At 41.2% G+C, this 16,573-nt stretch overlaps 1 protein-coding gene across 50 annotated transcripts in view; it reads left to right on the forward strand.

Annotated features, from left to right (window-relative positions):
- CACNA1C (calcium voltage-gated channel subunit alpha1 C) overlaps nucleotides 1-16,573 on the forward strand; it is a 752,487-nt gene that overhangs the window by 499,490 nt on the left and 236,424 nt on the right. For all 50 annotated transcript variants that reach the window (XM_019464982.2, XM_053895067.1, XM_053895065.1 and 47 more), the window contains exon 5: nucleotides 2,804-2,943. In XM_019464982.2, the coding sequence (XP_019320527.2) occupies nucleotides 2,804-2,943 (140 nt within the window). The remainder of the gene's footprint in view (nucleotides 1-2,803; nucleotides 2,944-16,573) is intronic.

The following is a 16,573-nucleotide window of genomic DNA, read 5'->3' on the forward strand; positions in this document are numbered from 1 at the left end:
AAAGTTGCCCTGGTCTTCAGTTCAGGCCAGATGTGGGGACCCAGTCTGATACCTGGGCTTCCCCCTGACCCCAGGCCATGACTCAGCACACACTCTACTGACAGTGAATTGGTGGTTGTCTCTAGTACAAAGGACAGAAATTGCCCTGTGTGTCTTTTCTTTCCCCTAATTTTCTTGGTCACCACAAAAAGCCCAAGATTCCAGGTTCCCATTCCCACATGGTTCTCTGCATCTTCTGACCCCTTCTCCCTCGCTGAAACCTTTCCACTGTGCCCTCTGCTCCCCACAAGCCATCGCCCATTCAGGTGTCAGCAAACATTTTCTATAAAGGGCAACATGCTCATTTTCAGCTTGCAAACCACGTACTCTTTGTCCCAACTATTCAACTTTAGTGAGAAAATAGCAATAGACAACAGCAATATGTAAACGATGGGTGTAGTTGAACTCCAACAAAACTTCATTTACAGAGCAGATGGCCCAAGTGCTGCCCTAAACCCTCAGCTTTGTCTCTGGCCTCTCATTTAACTCCCTGACTCCCCCCCAAGAGTCCTGCCTCCCTTGCATTCTCTCAAGAGATTGCCACTCTCTCCCAAATGCCTTGTTCTACAACCCGGAGGTCAGGAGAAGAGCCCTGTGTTTCTCTTATTTCTGCTTTCAGATGGCTACCCCTCCCCTTCCCTAGCAACTTCCAGTTTTAATGTGTGTGATCAGACCCTTCTACCCCTACTTCTCCTTATGGGATCCTCTGTAGGCCTCTATGGGACTCTATTCCTTGAAGACATGAGCTCTTGGTTCATTCCCATTCTCTCCAAACTTAGTATTGCTACTGTCCCCTCCAGTAGCTTCTTGGTTCCTTGATATCTTCCCCACCCGGCGACCCTGACTCCATCCTGACTCCAGCTGCACACTCCCATGGTTATAGCCACTATCCCTGCCATAAGTAATAACTGAGCCCTCCCCCATAATGTCAAACCAAACATCCCACTCTGTAAACAATACCACCCATATTTCCAGCTTATTCCCTCTTGCACGTTGACTCTGACAATCCATTCACCCTGTCCCATTCTCTCTGTTCCTCCACCCATTGTGTCCAGTCCTCCTTTTAACCAGCTTAAATGCCCAGCCCATCATAATCTCTCACTACCATGAACAGTCAACTTCCTCATTTTTCTATTCATCTACCTTGCTCATTTGGAAAAACACCAACCACAGTCAAATACAACTAGATGGAGATCCATCTGGTACCTGAAGCTATGCCATTGAAAGGGGTAGAGAAACTTAAAGCTGAGCTGATGGGTTTCACTTTACATTCATGACCACCAACTTCAAATAGGTCCTTGATGATATCTGGCAATCCTACTACATGTACCTTCCTCATTCACTCTTTGCTTTCTTTGGTGATTCTTTTATACCTTTGCCTCACCCTTCAAACTTCCAGTACCCACTCCTCATTTGCATTTTCAGCTGATGACCTTGCTCCCTGTTTCCCTGAGAAAACAGGTGCAATCAGGATAACATCTGTACCGCTATAATGTGCCCTCCTACTAGAGCCATGATAAACCATCCCTTCTCCTATCTAGGGCCAATACCCCTCAGGGTACATGATATACCTTCCTGCCTACTGAAGGGTATCAATCCTTCCAGTAATTATTCCCTCACTTCTGCATTGCCAGATCACCTGTCTCTGTTACATAACTCCCATCACATATAAAAATGCTGCTGTATCTCCCATTTAAAAGCAAACACTACTTGGGGCACCTGGGTGGCTCAGTCGGTTGAGCATCCGACTTCGGTTCAGGTCATGATCTCACGATTTGTGAGTTGCAGCCCCGCATCAGGCTCTGTGCTGACAGCTCGGAGCCTGGAGCCTGCTTCAGATTCTGTGTCTCCATCTCTGCCCCTCCTCTGCTCATGCCTCTGTCTCTCTCTCTCTCTCTCTCTGTTTCTCTCAAAAGTAAATAAACATTTAAAAAAAATTAAAGCAAACACAACTCTCTTGATTCCACACCCTCTCCTGTAACCGTCTTTTTTCTTCTACCACCTTTGACAGCAAAGCTCGTCAGAAGGGTTGTCTATACTGTAGCCACCAGCCACATGGCCACTCAGCACTAATCTAGAAAGTTTCAATTACATATACGGCTCAAATTTGTGGCTTGCATTATAGTTGTGTTAGAGCTGTCTCAAACTTTTCTTGCTGTCTTCTCTTGAACCCATATCTATTAGGCATTTTCCCCATCACTCCACCAAACAGATGTTTCAAAGTCTAAGTGGTCTGCATGTTACTAAAGCCAGTGGTCAGTTTCCCGTCCTTATATCCACAGCACAAAACCAATTTCTATGCTATCATTTATTTGTGCCCAGTTTAAATCAAAAGGGAATTGTTAGGAGTAAGAAAGTAAGTGGGGAGGAAAGAGGATGCGGTTCCTGACCACGTGAGGGCAGGCTTTAGGAATCCTGGAGTGGGGAGAGGACACCACAAAGGGACAGAGGCACTACTGTAAACTTTAGTGGCTTTACACTTCTATGCAGGCCACCTAGCTTATACAAAGCCATTTGTGTTCATGCACAGCTTTATGACTACAAATGGCCTGCCTATCCCCTCTCAGACCTTTCTAGACAGTGGATATGTCCCTTGGGTGATACCCACACTGAGGGAATGTCATCTTATGATGGTCACAGTCCCTTCCCCCCACACACCTTGGCACTGGTTCCCAGGCTGGAGGCACCTGCGAACTCTGCTGTCCCAGGCTTCCTTCAGAGAATTCAGAGTCTGACAGCTCCTTCTCCCCTTCTTCTCTTCTAGGCTTTTTAGTGCAATTTTAGAACAAGCCACCAAAGCCGACGGGGCAAATGCTCTAGGAGGGAAAGGAGCTGGATTTGATGTGAAGGCACTGAGGGCATTCCGCGTGCTGCGCCCCTTGCGGCTGGTGTCTGGAGTCCCAAGTAAGTAAAGCCATTATTCTTGTTTACAGTGTTATCTTGTCACCACCCTCTGCTTTCTTTTGCTGAATTGCCGGGAGCACTTTGCAAAGAAAACTGATTTCATATAAATGGAGAGGCCTTTTCTTAAATGAATTCCTTTGCTTTAAAGAACCTAACTCTGATATGAGTCCATTAAGACACACTGTGGTCCCAGCTCCTCTAAACACCTGGAAAAAATCCACAGCAGTCACGCAGCCAAATGAAGACAGCCTACAACAGAGAAAGCAATCCCTTGGCCATCTGAGCAATCCCCTCAAGGCCCTGGGCTGGGAATTAAAATACATTTTCAGCAAAGGAGCCAGGTGAGCAGAGAAGGCTAATCCCCAAGGCTCGCAAGGTATTTTAGCCTATGAGATTATCTCTACTTTCTGTATTTTTCCAAAGAACAATCTGAAAAGCATCAGTGGATGTCCAAAAAAGTTCTGTTTGCCATTACTCTCAACCCTTTCCTTCTTTCATGTCAAATGGGACATTTCTGGTTTCAGAAGCCCTATTTATGGACAGGCTACCTGTCTTTGTAGAACTGGTTTTGCCAGAGGGTGGAGGGTGTTTAGCTCTCTGAATCAAGCAAAAGGGCTTCAGAGAGATATTGTCTATTGTGTATCTGGATAGCAGTCACCTGGACAGCTCCTCTTCAAGCTCTTCCTCCAGAATCCTATACCACCATGGATGAGCCCCAGGCAACTAACACAGCAGCTTCGGGCACCCAGCTTTGCTCTAGCAAAGCCCAGCCCAAGTTGTTCCTTGGGGTTAAGTGAGCTTTCCAAGAGCTCCTCTTTACACTCCTCCTTGATGAGTTGGTGGGATCTGAGCACAATTGTGGACTTGTGTGCCGAGATTTTTCCCTCTCAAGTCAGCTCCATCATCTGACCCATAACTCAAGGTAAAGGAGGTCCCTAGGACTGGGCTGAAATCAGACTAGCTTAGAGATGGGAGCAGGGGACAGGAAAACAAAGAGGTCCTCTGAACACAACCTTTACCATACAAGTGTGAAGGACCTTATAGTAACCTGTTCAATTCTTTCTGTACATGCACAGAAGAGTGAAAAGATCTTCCCAAAGTAACTTAAGTAGCCAGCAACAGAGCAGGACTAGAACCAGGTCTCCTGATTTCCAAACCAGCTCTCTTTCCCACCATACATACAACTTCTTGTAAAGGATTAACTAGTATATAACTCTTGATTGTCTTAGACTTTTACACATATACTTGATCCCTTGAATTACATTCTAAGCCCTGGAAGCCCAGAATTCTGCCTTATATTATCTCTGATTCCTGCACAATGCCTACAGTGGTCTCGGTACAAGGTAGAGGAATTTACTGGATAATTGAAGGTAAGAGTTAGACTATTTTCTTTGCAGTGGGACCTCCTAAGTAAAGTTTGTGGCCTGTCTTAAATTCAAAAGTGAACATGGAGCTAAGCCACACAAGCACATTTAGAGCAGAGTCTTTCTACTTAACCATTATAGGGTATCTAGGAATGGAAATAGTATCCAGTTGACTCTTGAACAATGTGGAGGTTAGGTGTGCTGACATTTACCTTGTGCAGTTGAAAATCCACATAAAACTTTTGACTCCCCCCAAAACTTCACTGCTAATAACCTGTTGACCGGAAGTCTTTTGATAACATACACAGTTAACACATGTTTTGTATGTTATATATATTATAAACTGTATTCATACAATGAAATAAGCTAGGGAAAAGAAACTGTTATTAAGAAAATCATATGGGAGCACCTGGGTGGCTCGTCAGTTAAGTGTCTGACTCTTGATTTCGGCTCAGGTCATGATTTCATTGCTCATGGGTTCGAGCCCTGCATTGGGCTCTGCACTGACACTGTGGAGCCTACTTGAGATCGTCTCTCTCCCTCTCTCTCTGCCCCTCCCCCACTCATGCTGTATTTCTCTCTCAAAAAATAAATAAACTTTAAAAAAAAATCATATGGAGGGGCACCTGAGTGGCTCAGTTGGTTGAGCATCTGACTCCTGATTTTGGCTCAGGTCATGATCCCAGAATCATGGGATCAAGCCCTGAGTTGCATTCCTCACTGAGCGTGGAGCCTACTTAAGATACTCTCTCTAGGGGCGCCTGGGTGGCTCAGTCAGTTGAGCGTCCGACTTTGGCTCAGGTCATGATCTCGCAGTCTGTGAGCTCGAGCCCTGCGTTGGGCTCTGTGCTGACAGCTCAGAGCCTGGAGCCGGCTTCGGATTCTGTGTCTCCCTCTCTCTCTTCCCCTCCCCCACTCATGCTCTGTCTCTCTCTCTCTCTCTCTCTCTCTCTCTGTCAAAAATAAATAAACATTAAAAAATTAAAAAAAAAAAAAGATACTCTCTCTAGAATCATGAAAGCAGGAAGGGAAAAAAAAGTCCCTCACATACAAGGGAAGACAGATCAGGTTTGCAGCAGACCTATCCACAGAAACTTGTCAGGCCAGAAAGGAGTGACAGTATGCTGAATCAGAAAAATATGCAGCCAGCAAGGCTGTCATTCAAAATAGAAGGAGAGGTAAAAAGTTTCCCAGACAAACAAAAATTAAAGGAGTTTGTGACCACTAAACCAGCCCTGCAAGAAATTTTAAGGGCGACTCTCTGAGGGGAGAAAAGATGAAAATAAATAAATAAATAAATAAATAAATAAATAAATACCCAAAGCAACAAAAGATTAGAAAGGACCAGAGAACACCACCAGAAACTCCAACTCTACAAGCATCATGATGGCAATAAATTCATATCTTTCAATACTCACTCTAAACGTCAGTGGACTCAATGCTCCAATCAAAAGACATACAGTAACAGAATGGATAAGAAAACAACATCTATCTATATGCTGGTTACAAGGGACCCACTTTAGACCTAAAGACACCTTCAGATTGAAAATAAGGGGGTGGAGAACCATCTATCATGGTAATGGTCAACAAAAGAAAGCTGGTGTAGCCATACTTATATCAGATAATCTAGACTTTAAAATAAAGACTGTATCAACAGATGCAGAAGGGCATTATATCATAATCAAGGGGTCTATAGACCAACGAGACCTAACAATTGTAAACATTTGTCTGCCAAATGTGATAGCATCCTAATATATAAGTCAATTAATCATAAACATAAAGAAACTCTTCAATAGAAATACCATAATAGTAGGAGACTTCAACACCCCACTCACAGCAATGGACAGATCATCTGATCAAAAAATCAACAAGGAAACAATGGCCTTGAATGACACACTGGACCAGATGGACTTAACAGATATATTCAGAACATTTCATCCTAAAGCAGCAGAATATACATTCTTCTCCAGTACACATGGAACATTCTCCAGAATAGACAATATACTGGGACACAAACCAGCCCTCAGCAAGTACAAAAAAATCGAGATCATACTGTGCATATTTTCAGACAACAACGCTATGAAACTCGAAATCAACCACAAGAAAAAATTTAGAAAGGTAACAAATACTTGGAGACTGAAGAACATCCTACTAAAGAATGAATGGGCTAACCAAGCAGTTAAAGAGGAAATTAAAAAGTATCTGGAAGTCAATGAAAATGATAACACCACAATCCAAAACCTCTGGGATGCAACAAAGGCGGTCATAAGAGGAAAGTATATAGCAATCCAGGCCTTCCTAAAGAAGGAAGAAAGATCTTAGATATACAACCTAACCTTACACCTTAAACATCTGGGAAAAGAACAGCAAATAAAACCCAAAACCAGCAGAATACAGGAAATAATAAAGATTAGAGCAGAAATTAATGCAATCGAAACCAAAAAAAACAGTAGAACAGATCAATGAAACCAGAAGCTGGTTCTTCGAAAGAATTAACAAAGTTGATAAACCACTAGCCAGTTTGATCAAAAAGAAAAAGGAAAGTACCCAAATAAATAAAATCAAGAATGTAAGGGGAGAGATCACAACCAACACAACAGAAATAAAAACAATAATAAGAGAATATTATGAGCAATTACATGCCAATAATATGGGCAATCTGGAAGAAATGGACAAATTCCTAGAAACATATACACTACCAAAACTGAAACAGGAAGAAATAGAAAATTTGAACAGACCCATAACCAGTAAGGAAATTGAATTAATAATCAAAAATCTGCCAAAAAATAAGAGTCCAGGGCCAGATGGCTTTCCAGGGGAATTCTACCAAACATTTAAGGAAGAGTTAACACCTATTCTCTTGAAAGTGTTCCAAAAATTAGAAATGGACGGAAAACTTCCAAACTCTTTCTATGAAGCCAGCATTACCTTGATTCCAAAACCAGACAACGACCCCACTAAAAAGGAGAACTATAGACCAATTTCCCTGATGAACATGGATGCAAAAATCCTCAACAAGATATTAGCCAACTGGATCCAACAATACATTAAAAAAATTATTCATCATGACCAAGTGGAGATTGGGATGCAGGGCTGGTTCAATATCTGCAAAAACAATTAACGTGATTTATCACATCAATAAAAGAAAGGACAAGAACCATATGATCCTCTCAATAGATGCAGAGAAAGCATTTGACAAAATACAGCATCCTTTCTTGATAAAAACCCTCAAGAAAGTAGGGATAGAAGGAGCATACCTCGAGATCATAAAAGCCATATATGAACGACCCAACACTAATATCATCCTCAATGGGGAAAAACGGAGAGCTTTCCCCCTAAGGTCAGGAACAAGACAGGGATGTCCACTCTCGCCACTGTTATTCAACATAGTATCGGAAGTCTTAGCCTCTGCAATCAGACAACACAAAGCAATAAAAGGCATCCAAATCGGCCAGGAGGAGGTCAAACTTTCACTCTTCGCAGATGACATGATACTCTATATGGAAAACCCAAAAGATTCCACCAAAAAACTGCTAGAACTGATTCATGAATTCAGCAAAGTTCCAGGATATAAAATCAACGCACAGAAATTGGTTGCATTCCTATACACCAACAATGAAGTGACAGAAAGAGAAATCAAGGAATCAATCCCATTTACAGTTGCACAAAAAACCATAAAATACCTAGGAATAAATCTAACCAAAGAGGTGAAAAATCTATACACTGAAAACTATAGAAAGCTTGTGAAATAAATTGAAGGAGACACAAAAAAATGGAAAAAGATTCCATGCTCCTGGAGAGGAAGAACAAATATTGTTAAAATGTTGATACTACCCAAAGCAATCTACATGTTCAATGCAATCCCTATCAAAGTAACACCAGCATTCTTCACAGAGCTAGAACAAATAATCCTAAAATTTGTTTGGAACCAGAAAAGACCCTGAATATCCAAAGCGATCTTGAAAAAGAAAACCAAAGCAGGAGGCATCACAATCCCAGACTTCAAGCTATATTACAAAGGTGTAATCATCAAGACAATATGGTACTGGCACAAGAGCAGACACTCAGATCAATAGAACAGAATAGAGAACCCAGAAATGGACCCACAAACATATGACCAACTAATCTTTGACAAAGCAGGAAAGAATATCCAATGGAATAAAGACAGTCTCTTCAGCAAGTTGTGCTGGGAAAACTGGATAGCGACACGCAGAAGAATGAACCTGGACCAGTTTCTTACACCATACACAAAAATAAACTCAAAATGGATAAAAGACCTCAATGTAAGTCAGGAAGCCATCAAAATCGTCAAGGAGAATGCAGGCAAAAACCTCTTTGATCTTGGCCACAGCAATTTCTTACTCAACACATCTCTGGAGGCAAGGGAAACAAAAGCAAAAGTGAACTACTGGGACCTCATCAAAATAAAAGCTTCTGCACAGTGAAGGAAACAATCAGCAAAACTAAAAGGCAACCGACAGAATGGGAGAAGATATTTGCAAATGACATATCAGATAAAGGGTTAGTATCCAAAATCTATTAAGAACTTATCAAACTCAATACCCAAAAAACAAATAATCCAGTGAAGAAATGGGCAAAAGACATGAATAAACACTTCTCCAAGGAAGACATCCAGATGGCCAACCGACACATGAAAAAATGCTCAACATCACTCATCATCAGGGAAATACAAATAAAACCACAATGAGATACCACCTGACACCTGTCCGAATGGCTAACATTAACAACTCAGGCAACAACAGATGTTGGTGAGGATGTGGAGAAAGAGGATCTCTTTTGCACTGTTGGTGGCAATGCAAGCTGATGCAGCCACTCTGGAAAACAGTATGGAGGTTCCTCAAAAAACTAAAAATAGAACTACCCTACAACCCAGCAATTGTACTACTAGGCATTTATCCACGAATATAGGTGTGCTATTTCAAAGGGACACATGCGCCCCATGTTTACAGAAGCACTATCAGCAATAGCCAAAGTATGGAAAGAGCCCAAATGTCCATTGATGGATGAATGAATAAAGAAGATGTGGTATATATATACAATGGAGTATTACTCAGCAATCAAAAAGAATGAAATCTTGCCATTTGCAACTACGTGGATGGAACTGAAGGGTATTATGCTAAGCAAAATTAGAGAAAGACAAAAATCTTATGACTTCACTCATATGAGGACTTTAAGAGACAAAACAGATGAACATAAGGGAAGGGAAACAAAACTAATATAAAAACAGGGAGAGGGACAAAACAGAAGAGACTTGTAAATATGGAGAACAAACTGAGGGTTGCTGGAGGGGTTGTGGGAAGGGGAGTGGGCTAAATGGGTAAGGGGTATTAAGGAATCTACTCCTGAAATCATTGTTTCACTATATGCTAACTAATTTGGATGTAAATTTTAAAAAATAAAAAAATTTAAAAAAAGATTCTCTCTCTCTCCTTCTGTCCCCTCCCTTACTCACATTCTCTCTCTCTAAAAAAAAAACACCTTTTTTTAAAATACAAAATTAAAAAAAAATCATATGAAAAAAATACATTTATAGGACTGTTCTATATTTATTGAAACAGTCTGTGTGTAAGTGGACCCACACAGTTCAAACTTGTGTTATCCAAAGGTCAACTGTATATGATGGCCAAGATCCAATTTCCTTTCTGTGAAACCTAAATTCTTTGGATTTTCTTGATCAATCAGGCATAACTCAATAGATCAAAATCAAGGAATGAGAAGGAGGATGAGAATAATTCTGAACATGATTTTAAGGAGATTAATATGATGGTGCAGTCAGTGTGTCAGTGACAGGAATTATGAACTGATTCCAAACTTTGGACATAAAAAATCTTACCCTCTTATGTATGTGCTTATTAGGAGCCCACAATTTCAGAGCATTGTTCTCAGTATGAGGACATACCATAAAGAATAAATACATTTATTTCACTTAGGAATTTGACAGTCTAATAAGAGTATATCAGTCAGCTTTTGCTGTAGGAACAAACAATCCCAAAGTCTCAGTGACTTAAAACCAGAAACATTTATACCTGGTCATGTTACATGAGGATGTTGATCAGTTGCAGCTTTTCTGGGCTCAGCTAGGCTCTGGGCTTGACCGGGTTCTGTATGCTACTTCATTCCAGAGCACAGGTTGAAGAAGCATCCAGCAGGTAGGCCATGTTTTTCTCATGGCAGAGGGGGCAGATGCTCATAAAGGGGGCAATTAGCTAAACCACACATGCATATTTTAGGTTTTTGCTCAAATATGACTTATATCATGACTGCTCACATTCCACGGGCCAAAGCAAGTCACAGTGCTATCTTTGTCCCAAAGATAATGTGACACAGAAGTATACTGTACCTATAGAGAAGTTTGGGTGAATAATTGTGAATGAATAGTACAATCTAACACAAAGAAATTGAGGAGACTGTTATTAACAGAAGTAATTACAATAATAACTCCAGTACAGAAATTCTTAATTAGAGATGCATATGGTTGAGTCACTCATACTTCAGTGCATTAAAAAGGAAAATTAGATTAGATATAGTAGCTAGGATTCCATTATAGAAGAAGCTTCCTAAAGAAGGTGTCCCATCTCCATATGCATTTAATTCATGGTAGAACTGTATTGTGATGGTCAGAAAATTCCTTGGAGTTCCTTGGAATTCTGTCATCAAGAAGAGGAGGACATGATATGATACCTCAAATATAAGGCCCTCATATTACCTGCTATGTAATCCATTAAGATTATCTTTGTCATTAAAGATGATCACACTGAGATGGTTTTGCAGTTGTGGGCAGGCTTGCAGGTGGCTTCAGGCTTATGCATAGGGCTAACACCTGTGTCTTGTTTTCCATGGGTCACCAATAAAAACAGTAGCTCTTTTCGGAGCTTAAAGAAAGGGCTAATCCAGCCCGTTACCCTTTCTCACTGGAAAAGTATCTATGTGACGTTTAAATAATAAAATATGTAGACCAAGGTGAATAAGTGCCCATGCTAGTTTGGTTGATATCATCCAGGAAAATGTCAGCAATATCTCCTACCACTACAAACCTAGACAAATACCTCCTTCTTTCATTTCTTAGAACTTTTGGGTGTCTTCTTTTACACTTCAGCAGATCTTCTCCAAAGAGTTGCCTCTGTCTGTTGATTCCAATTCTTGTCTTCTTGATCTCTCTTAAATCCACACCAGCCAGGCTGTCTCCTCCATTACTGCAATAAAACATCTCTTGTCAAGACCACTAGTAATTTCCACATTACTGAATAGCGTGGTCAGTTCTCTGGTGCCATTGTACTTGACCTAGCTGCAGCATTGAATACAGCTGATCATCCCTTGTCATCACTTGGCTACTGGGACACCATTCTTTCTCAGTTCATTTAATTTTCCTTATCAGAATGACTTGCTGATTTCTCATCTTTTTAACATTGGAGAGCTACAGGCTTAATCCTCAGACCTCTTCTCTATCTCAGGGACAGTTGGTTCCAGGTTTTCATTTCCAGCCTCATGGCATTAACTATCACTTATATGTCTTCTAATAACTGTATATCACCAGCTCAGACTTCTCCTCTAAACTCCAGACTTATATACCTACCTGCCCACTCCATTCTTTTAATTGGATGTCTAAGCATCTTGAACTTACCACATCCATAACAGAACTTCCAATCGTCCCAAAGTCTTTCCTGTCTTGGTAAATGTCAACCTCATCCTTCCAGTTACTCAGGCAAAAAATCTTGGACTTATTTCTTCCTCTCACCCTTTATATCCAGTCCCTCAGGAAATCCTATCAGCCATCCCCTCAAGAAACTCACTGTTTCTTACCACCTCCAATGCCAGCCACTGACACCTCTTGACTGGATTATTAGAATAGCTTTCTAACTGGATTCTCTGTTTCCATCTCTGCCCTTTGCCACAGCTTAGTCTTAACACTGTAGCCAACAGTGTCTTCTTAAAATGCAAGTCCTTGTAAAAAAAAAAAACAACAACAACAAAACAAAAAAGCCCAAAAAAACAAAACATGTCACCACTTTGCTCAGAAACCTCCAAGTCTCCCCTAACTCACTGAGAGTCAGAGTCCCACAGAGGCCTACATGGTCTCACCCCTCTCCCCCTCTAACCTCATCTCCCTGCACCCTTCCCTTCTGTCCCTCCTTGCCAGCCTCAGTGACCTCCTGCCATGCCTCCAACATTCCAAACCCACTACCATTATGGGGCCTTTGGGTTTGATGTTCCTTGTGTCCAGAATGCCCTTCACCCAGCCCTCTGCTGGTCTGGCCTGCTCACCACCTCCAGTCTCTGCAGAAATGTCATCTTACCCGAGAGGCCTGCTGTCCCCGCCCATGTTAGCAACCTTACATTTCCTGTGCCCCTTCCCTGCCTTATTTTTCCCACATCACTTGTCACCATCTGTCACACTATTTACTTACTGCCCCTTGCCTCATGAGAATATAACCTCCATGAGGACAACTTTTGTTTGTTTTATTCACTGCTGTATCCTCAGCATCTGCAGTGCCAGATAAGTCTTTGTAGAATGAATGGCTGGCATTGTGCAGGTGTCTCACGGCCAGTGCTACACACAGCAGTTACTAAGAACTAACAGGCTCCTTAAATGATGCTAATGCTAAAAGGCCTCCCATTTGTGAGCCTTATTTAGCATTTCCAAAGGGTGTTTGTTCTTCTATCTTATTTTATCCTCATGACAGCTGTGTGATATGTGGACATACACATAGGTGATATGTAGATAATGTGTTATTTCTTGTAACAGATAAGTTGGATGATTTGTGGAATATGTAACTCTAAGTCCAAAAAGTTATTATTATTTTTTAAATGTCCATATGTGTATTAAATGTCACTGAAATCTTAAGATCACAGATTATGGAATGAGAGAGATGATTGTGAGGCTACAAGTCACATATTAATTTGTTCAACAAAACCTACTGAGTGCACACTTGATATAAGATTTTGCTAGCCATTACAGCATATGCAGAAATGATTCCAATGCCAAGTATGTTTTCAAAGAGACTGAAATGTAGAATAAAAGATGTTCAAAGAAATGATGGTATGGAACAAAAATTGGAGAGTGCTCTCCCCCTGCCTCAGAAAAAAAAAAAAAAAAAACGCTTAAGATGTGATCAATTCTGTGACATGTATGCTTTGGGGGTTCTATACTTTTGGGAGTGGGGATAAAGAATCAGGAAGACTTCTTGGAGGAGGTAGCATTTGAGGTAGATCCTGAAGGGTAAGTAAGGAGGAGCATCCTAGAAAATTATTAAAAGTAAGGAGAATGACTGTGGCCCTAGAGTTATACACAGTAAGGCTGTAAGTTTTCAGAGTTGACTTCACTATGGATGTAAAAATTAGTTGACTCTTTCAGTGAAATTCTGTGTAATCAAAAGATTTATCCATTTTGCTTCATCAAGACTTCCACAATTAAGAAAATCACTTGCCAGCCGCACTTACCCACAGCAGGATTACTGTGAGGCATGCATATTGTACCAAAGGATAGGCCATATGGAACAATAAACGTTATACAATGAATGTGAACAATAACATGGAGGGTTATGATTAAATATTTGCAATGTATATAAAAGTGCATTTGTCTGTGGTCATTTCCTCCTTTCCATGTAATATCATATGCCCTGCTGGAGAACTTTCAGAGTAGATTGAATAAAGGGAGCAGACAGAGAGATGGAGGTGAGGAAGTGTTTTTTTGATTTTTGAGGTCTTTGACAAAAACTCTCAGCAGCCAACTGGACTTGACGATGGAGAGGATTGAACAGTGACCTCCATGCAAGACCAGCCTTGGAAAACAGTATCCATTCACCATGAACATTTATTGAGCACTTTCTGTAAGCCAAGCACTAAGTAAGGCCTTAAAGACACAAAGATAAAGAGGATACTATCCCCATCTGTTAAGATACTTGAATGCTTTAGAGACTTTTTATGGGACATGCTTTCCCTATGGTATGAATTTTTGTAAGATTAGCTCTTTCTCAGTTAAAAGTGTCATTTCTGGAATCACATGGAATAGAAAACAATTGGGTATTAAACAAGGGTTTGGTTTGCTTCCTAATTGAGAAGTGAGAAAGAACAGTAAGGACCATGTATGGAGAGGAGTCAAACCCTTTCTTCCTATTTTTTTCTTGCTCACATTAGAACTGTTTCCAGAAAACAAATCAACACCAATCAGCCAACAAGTATCTGTTGATTGGATACCATATCGAAGGTACCAGGAGAGACAAGACATAGTGGTTCTGAATATAAGTCAGACTGCCTGGCTTTTGCATTGACTTACTCTGTAACCTTAAGGAAGTTACTAAGCCTCTCTGTGCCTTAGCTTCCTCATCTGTAAAATGGAAATAATAGCAGAACCTATTTCATATGTTGTTAGAACAACTAAATGAGTTAATGCATACAAAGCACTTAAACAGTGCTTGCTTATAGTAAGTGCTCAGTTAAATGGTAGTGGTTGCATTAAATTATATCACATCACATTATATTACATGAGGCACATAAAATAGAAGTACATGACAAAATCACTATCGAGACAACATATATACTTTAAACATTAAAGAATATTTAAGGGTGCCTGGATGGCTTAGTCGGTTAAACATCTGACTTCAGCTCAGGCCATGATCTTGCAGTTTGTGAGTTTAAGCCCCACATCGGACTCTCTGCTATCAGCACAGAGCCAGATTCAGATCCTCTGCACCCCCCTGCCCCTCCCCTGCTCCCCTGCTCATACTGTTTCTCTCAAAAAATAAATATTTAAAAGTAAATATTTAAAAATAAATATATAAATAGGGGAGCCTGGGTGGCTCAGTCAGTTAAGTGTCCGACTTTGCCTCAGACCATGATCTCACTGTCCGTGAGTTCAAGCCCTGCATCAGCTCATCAGAGCCTGGAGCCTGCTTCAGATTCTGTGTCTCCCTCTCTCTGCCCCTCCCCTGCTCACAGTCTGTTCTCTCTCTCTCCCTCTCTCTCTCTCTCAAAAATAAATAAACATTTTTTAAAATTTTTAAATAAAAATAAATAAATAAATGGCCAGGAATATTTAAGAGTTAAATAGCAACATGAGACCAAAAAATACCAGAGAGGCATTATGTATGATAATGAAGTAGATTCAAGGGGTGAGTTTTCCAGGGACTGTGGCAGTCCCGAAAAGTTTTATGAAGGAAACAGTAATCGAAATGAGCCTTAAGGTTTTGGTAGAAGAGATAGGGATGGAGATGAAAGGACATTTGGGGTGAAAACTTCATTTGGGTTACCAACGCAGGCCAGCACATGGGTGTATGCATGTGGACCAGGCAGCCACAGAGGAGGAAGTAGTGAGAACCAGGTGAGGAAGGTCAGCAAGGAGCAAACTACATTGAGTCCTGGATGCCAGGCCAGTAAGGCAGTTTTCTAAACAGACTCTACTCGTTCCTCTCCACTGGAAACATTCAAAAGGCTGCACTGCAGAGACACAGCAAAGTGCCTTGAAAATCTCCTCAAAGAGTATCAGAATGAATGGCAGATCTTGATTCCAACGAGCTTCATTAACCCACCCTGGACACAGCTAGCCAGTAGCAAAGCTAGGGTCAGAATCAGACCAGAGCAGCCAACCCGCTTAACATGCTGCTTTTATTGCTATTGATAGAGTGGATTCTTGACTTAAAACTTCCTGCTGCAAAAGTTAAAAACTCACCTGAGTGCCCAAGAACCCAGGTGAACCACACTCATTCTATAATGCAGTTTTCCCCCAGAATGAGTTCTCCCCTCCTGGGGATTAGTAACTGTGAAATTGGCCACACTGATTAGCAAACACTGCCAGTTAATCAGACCCATTGGGGGCATATTAGAGCTGCTAAAAACAACTTTTCTGAGTGTTTTTACACTTTGATGGTTCAAAAGCAGTTATGCCATCCTGCCTGAAATTTGTTCTTCGGTAAGTTGAGCCACAGTGGATTGGCAGTCACCGTTACAGCACCCAGGACAGTGTTCCCAGGGGGATACCTGCACTGTGCTAGGGAGGAGGAGGGCTCAGGTACCAGAGATGGTCCCAGCAAAAGCTCCCTCACTGGATTTAAGAACACCTCACAATCCCAGATTTGATGAAGGAAAGTCTGTCTAGAGCTGATACTTTCAAATTAAGTCAGCCTCTGAAATTTACAGATTTTGAAAACTGAGTCCCAGAGAAGATCCGTGAGTCCAAGCAGAGGCTCAAATGTACCTTGTTCTCTCCCCAACCCGCCCCCCCCCCCCCCGCTCTTTCCTTTGTCATCATC

Source organism: Panthera pardus, unplaced genomic scaffold (assembly GCF_024362965.1).
Source record: "Panthera pardus isolate Hobbes unplaced genomic scaffold, ASM2436296v1 HiC_scaffold_6, whole genome shotgun sequence".
Taxonomy (NCBI): domain Eukaryota; kingdom Metazoa; phylum Chordata; class Mammalia; order Carnivora; family Felidae; genus Panthera; species Panthera pardus.